This window comes from Salvelinus sp. IW2-2015, linkage group LG6.1 (assembly GCF_002910315.2).
Source record: "Salvelinus sp. IW2-2015 linkage group LG6.1, ASM291031v2, whole genome shotgun sequence".
Taxonomy (NCBI): Eukaryota; Metazoa; Chordata; class Actinopteri; order Salmoniformes; family Salmonidae; genus Salvelinus; species Salvelinus sp. IW2-2015.
The window spans coordinates 2,973,470-2,979,893 of NC_036845.1; the positions used below are offsets into that span (position 1 = coordinate 2,973,470).

Consider the following 6,424-nt stretch of genomic DNA (forward strand, 5'->3'; position numbering starts at 1 on the left):
TCGCTGGCCAGAGGGGATGGTTTGCTGTCCTAATGTTAACAAACAAACAACATATATTAACCGCTGTTAACTCGTGTCCATGTCTGACAACAGAGCCAAGACAACATTAGTCAAAATCGTCGTCTGGCTGGTACCTCCGTGTCCATTCCTAACAACAGCAACGACAATTATAGCTTACCATGTGTCTCGGATGTGAGTTGTCATTTTCCACACAAGCAAACATACACTTTGATAGTTTGACCTAACTCCCGGTGGGCACGCTGAGTTAATTTGAAAAAATAGTGTAATATGTGGGTCCCCATGTCTGACACAGGCAAACCACCAAGGTAATAGTTCCGCTCGAGGCTCGTCACAGTCGGCGAAAAGCCCTCGATGTCACATAGTTTTACAAACAGAACTACACCCATTATATCCGAGCAGAGCCAGTCTGATTGTATCTCGCTCACGGTGGGTCCGAAATCTGCACAGCACACATTATATTCCGCCAATGAATGGTGTATACCATTACCCTCCGCGTGGTCCATGGTTCTGGCCACGAGGCACAAACATTACGCTGTTTTGGATTTATGAAAATCTCGGGGAGGAATGCACTTATTTGGGAGTGTTCAGCAACCATGAATCTGTATTGTTTGTTGCTCTTTGTACAGTGGAAGTGGCGATGTTATTTGGTGTGTCCGGTACACTGGCTATATCTGGCGTGCTTTTTTGTTTCTTGGTACAAGGAAGTTGCGGTTTTGTTAACTCGATAACTCGAGGGAAGTCGTGCGTGTGGCTTGTATCGTGGTGGAACAGTGTAAGACATTTTTTATTTGTTAGTTCTGAGAGGCGCTCCACATTTGTGCAATCCATTTTGAGTGGATAGCGCTCAGACCTTCCCGCAGAGTAGTGTCTGGTCTTGGAGTGATAGTTCGTCATGTCCACTTGACATGTGGCTTTTGTTACTCTCAGTTAGTTAGTCGTGTGTGAGCCCTAAAGGTACTGAGTCAGTAGCTTCTACATAGAGAGGCTAAGAATACTGAGCTCTGACGAACTAGAATAACTGATTTTAGCAGAGGAAGGTCTTTGTTCTTTACTAATTTCACAATTATCATTGACACACCCTCCCCTGTTGCTCCCTCACAGACAATGAAACCGCCGTCTACACACTCATGCCAATGGTTTATGGCTGACCAGCACAGGTATGACTCTCTCTCTGTGTATGTGTGCCTTATGTGTGTGTGTCTTATGTGTGAGAGAGAGAGAGAGACAGTGGAAGTTGTCAACATTGGTTTCCCTGTATATTAATTATCTGACATGTCTGTCTTGTACTTGAAGGTCGGTTTCTGAATTACTCCTCAAACTCCAAGTTTGATGGAACTACGCTTTCGGACGAGTCAAGAGAAGTCTACTTCACATTGCTGGCCAAGTAAGGAATGTTTTAATTTTTATCACTGATTGTTCTAATTGTTTCATTATGTTTTGTTAGAAACACAACCAGACAGCCTAATCTCTCCAGCATCTATTTTTATCACAGTGGTGTCTCTGATGAAACTCAGTATCTGGTGTGATTGTGTCTCTGTGGGTCTTTGTGGGTGTGTGTCTTTCTGTGCTGTGTGGTGTGTGACTCTACATTCTATTTGTGTATTGCGGTGCTTGTGAACGTGTTGGTTATTGTGTTGTAGCTGTGGATCAGTGGAGTGCCTGTTCTACTGCTAAAGAGAGGAGCAACCCTAACCTACCAGACATCTCAGGCTGCACCCCTCTGCACCTGGCTGCCAGAAACGGGTAGGATACTGTACATAGACATTACTGCACACTCACTATAGTACTCGTATCTGCTGCCCCTCTTGTGGGCGGAGAGAATACAACCTTTTTACATGACGATACAGATCCCTGCCAGCCCAGTGAACAGTTTAGTGATGTTGATGATAGTGATAATGTTTACCGTATTATATCTATACAAAGATCCCCTCCCTCATCTTTCCTCCTATAGACAGAAAAAGTGTATGGGAAGACTACTAGAATACAATGCAGATGTGAACATCTGCAACAATGAGGGACTGACAGCTGTGAGTTATCACTGTGAAGTCATGGTGTATAGACAGACCAGAGTAGTGCTGTTAAATTCTTGTCAGTATCTACAGGGATGTAGTGCTATTAAAAATGGTGAACGCAGAGTTCAAGACTGCGTCCAGTTTATGCCATTAAAACAATAAAAGGTGTGTATAACATGGGTCTTACATCTCTACTGTTTACACTAAGCTCTATTACTATCCAGACAGAAGCGCATCTCATCCTCCTATGCGCACATTCCCCTCACCTCCTCCTCAAGCTGCAGCTCCTCTCTGTTAGGACCCATTACTTATTTTTCTTAATCATTTAATACTAATGTAATTGCTACTTCGGCTTTGAGGAAAGCCAGAGTGTCTATGTATGCGGAATAGGACTCAACAGCTTACTAAAAAAGCGACTGAAATTTGACTAACAACACTTAACAAAAGAGGTTCCAGTTTAAGTTAGAGTGGCTGGCAATGAGAATAACATTCTTAGTCTTTTCCTATTTTTTCTAAAGCACATATTGTAATTATAGGGAACAAATACATATCACACCTAACAGCTAAACTTCTCAACTAATATCTTTTTTGTAATAAATAATTAATCAGATGAAAAATTGAGACAAGTTGAGATGACAATAAAGAATGCTTGTTGGAGTACCTATGATTGATACTGTCATGGTCAAACATATTGATAAACAGTAGTCTTAAGATGGGGAGAAGTACATGATCCATTAGAATAGAAGAAGCCTGCTTTAGCCTTCTTTGACAGACTTGATCACAAAACAAGGTTCAGGTCTAATACACACTAACTCATTATCAATGGGTTTTATTTTAATATTTTACTTATAAATTACTACAATGTAGAATAATGGTGAGTACATCAAACATATTTTTGAAATAACTCCTTCTCCCAAAATTAGTTGTTAAAACTAAACTACAAAATATATTTGGAGATTCTTCAAAGTAGCCAACCTTTGGCCTGATGCCGCATTGCACAATTACAATATTGTTCAGTATTCTCTCCACCAGGATTCATGAGGTAGTCCACATGGAAATGCATTTCAAATTTTATTTCCTTAATGCATTTGAGTCCATCATCAGAACTCTGTTGTTTGTGACAGAGTGTAAGGTATGTTATCACAAAGAATATCATTCCTTATTTGGTAAATTAGACATCCCATTTTAGTCCATATTGTGGACAAGAACAGCTCAAAGCAAAAGAAACCGACAGTCTCATACTTTAAGAACTGAAGGTCAGTCAATTCGAAAAATTTGCAGCTCGCAAAAACCAATCCCAGCGCTATGATGAAAATGGCTCTCATGATTGGAACACCAACACGGAAAGGATAGGAACATATCAGTGATACCATCATGCTGCAGAGGATAAGTTCTAATTAACCAGCCTCTATTAAGAAATTATGGAGCCACAGAATGTTTTAGAGTTCAATTAACCTCTTTCTTGGGTATTTGTCGAGAACGTTAGCTGTACCCATCCATCTTCCAAACAGCAGTCAGAACTGCTGGGCGCCACAAAATACATTTGAAAACACTCATGTATATAAAATTCAGATAAACAAAACATATCCTTCTTTACATAGGTTTAAAAGAATTAACTTCTTGTGAAATCCAAACTACATATGGTGTTAGAATTTAAAATGCTTTTACGGCGAACAAGCAATAACCTTGCGATTATTTTGAGAACGATAATGCCAACAGATAGAAAATCATTAAACAACAGTAACATGACAAGCCAAGATAGGAAGAGTTACACAAGAATCAGAAATAGAGATAAAAAAATTAAAATACTCAAATTAACCAATTTGATTCGATCTTCATATGGTTACACTCAGCAGACATTAATTTAGCTAAATGTTTCGCTTTTTTCGATAAAGTCTCTTTATATCCAAAAAAACCTCAGTTTTGTTCCGTTTTCCTTCAGTATCCACAGGCTCCAAACGCAGTCAAACAGGCAGACAAAAATCAAAATTAAGTAAATCTGTATAAGTTCCGTGTCCATGTCTGACAACAGCAACAACATTACCTTTGAGTTGAACTCGAGATCTATTGGAGTAGGAAACAGAAACGTGTTTTGTCTTGTACAGGAAGTGCGTGTTTTGTCTCGTACAGGAAGTGCGTGTTTTGTCTTGTACAGGAAGTGCGTGTTTTGTCTCGTACAGGAAGTGCGTGTTTTGTCTTGTACAGGAAGTACATTCTTGAGTCTGAGGCGCTACATTGTGCAATCCATTTTGACAGCCCAGCTGATAGTGTCTGGTTTGAAGGAAGTGCAGTCACTGATAGTGGTTGTACATCAGTAGTTATGACGGCCCTAAGTATGAGTCAGTAGCTTCTACATAGAGAGCGCTAAGAATACTGAGCTCTCGAGAACTAAGAATACTGATTTTAGCAGAGGAAGGTCTTTGTTCTTTAATTTCACAATTATCATTGACACACCCTCTCCCTGTTGCTCCCCTCACAGACAATGAAACCGCCGTCTACACACTCATGCCAATGGTTATGGCTGACCAGCACAGGTATGACTCTCTCTCTGTGTYTGTGTGCCTTATGTGTGTGTGTCTTATGTGTGAGAGAGAGAGAGACAGTGGAAGTTGTCAACATTGGTTCCCTGTATATTAATTATCTGACATGTCTGTCTTGTACTTGAAGGTCGGTTTCTGAATTACTCCTCAACTCCAAGTTTGATGTGAACTACGCTTTCGGACGAGTCAAGAGAAGTCTACTTCACATTGCTACCAAGTAAGGAATGTTTACATTTTTAGCACTGATTGTTCTAATTGTTCCATTGTTTTGTTAGAAACCAACCAGACAGCCTAATCTCTCCAGCATCTATTTTTATCACAGTGGTGTCTCTGATGAAACTCAGTATCTGGTGTGATGTGTCTCTGTGGGTCTTGGTGGGTCTCTGTGGGTGTGTGTCTTTCTGTGTGGGTGTGTGTCTTTCTGTGTGTACGCTACATCTATTTGTGTATTGCGGTGCTTGTGAACGTGTTGGTTATTGTGTTGTAGCTGTGGATCAGTGGAGTGCCTGGTTCTACTGCTAAAGAGAGGAGCYAACCCTAACTACCAGGACATCTCAGGCTGCACCCCTCTGCACCTGGCTGCCAGAAACGGGTAGGATACTGTACATAGACATTACTGCACACTCACTATAGTACTCTGCTGCCCCCCTTTGGCAGGGAGGAAGAATACACCTTTTACATGACGATCACAGATCCCTGCCAGCCCAGTGAACATGGTTTAGTGATGTTGATGATAGTGATAATGTTTACCGTATTATATCTGATACTAAAGAATCCACCCTCCTCATCTTTCCTCCCTATAGACAGAAAAAGTGTATGGGAAGACTACTAGAATACAATGCAGATGTGAACATCTGCAACAATGAGGGACTGACAGCTGTGAGTATCACTGTGAAGTCATGTGTATAGACAGACCAGTAGTGCTGTTAAATTCTTGTCATATCTCAGGGATGTAGTGCTATTAAAAATGGTGAACGCAGTTCAAGACTGCGTACAGTATATGCCATTAAAACAATAAAAAGGTGTGTATACAGGGTTTACTTATGTTAATGCTTTACTACAGCCCTCATCCTCCTCCTCCTCCTCTAGATCCATTGGTTGGCTGTGAACGGGCGGACTGAGCTGCTTCATGACCTGGTGCAGCATGTGACTAATGTGGATGTAGAGGATGCCATGGGACAGACCGCCCTTCATGTAGCCTGCCAGAACGGACACAAGACTGTGAGTAGATAACACGCATATTTCAACCAAGACCTGTATGGAAGTACCAACATTTCCATACACTGTTCAGTGTTCATCATAGAKACAAGGCTGTGAGTGTACAGAACAGGTGTCATTTTTTATATCTCAGTAGTCGTAAAAGGATTGTGTTAATTTGGAACCTTTGTCAGTGTTACWTAATCAAGTTTCAAAGTTTATTAATCATAACTTCATGATAAGTTCCATGGTGAATAACATGATGAATACCAGACAGTAGTCTGGATGATGGGTTTGTTTCTCTTCTCACTTTCCCTCTTCCTCATTTGCCTGTGTGTGGTCGATGACATCATCAGACGGTGCAGTGCCTGCTGGACAGTGGAGCGGACATCAACAGACCTAACTGCTCTGGGGCCACACCCCTCTACTTCGCCTGCAGGTCACTACGTACACTAGTACAGGAATGATGATGCGATACTTCCTCTCATCCTTCTTCCTATTGTCCACTTAGAATTGTAGATGGAGTATGAACTATACTTTGTAACACATTGGTTCGGGAATTGAAATGCAAAGGTGTTGTATTGATTCAGTGTGGCTGTAAACATATATTTCACGGCATTGTACAAGGCTATTAATGGGAGGAGGAGTTATTGG

General features: G+C 41.0%; 1 protein-coding gene across 1 annotated transcript in view; it reads left to right on the forward strand.

Annotated features, from left to right (window-relative positions):
- Window positions 1-6,424, forward strand: part of LOC111964610 (E3 ubiquitin-protein ligase HACE1) — a 34,109-nt gene that overhangs the window by 3,037 nt on the left and 24,648 nt on the right. Inside the window, 6 exon segments of the mRNA XM_070443791.1 lie at window positions 4,513-4,567; window positions 4,701-4,790; window positions 5,061-5,165; window positions 5,377-5,452; window positions 5,663-5,794; window positions 6,127-6,209. Coding sequence (XP_070299892.1) covers window positions 4,513-4,567; window positions 4,701-4,790; window positions 5,061-5,165; window positions 5,377-5,452; window positions 5,663-5,794; window positions 6,127-6,209 — 541 coding nt within the window.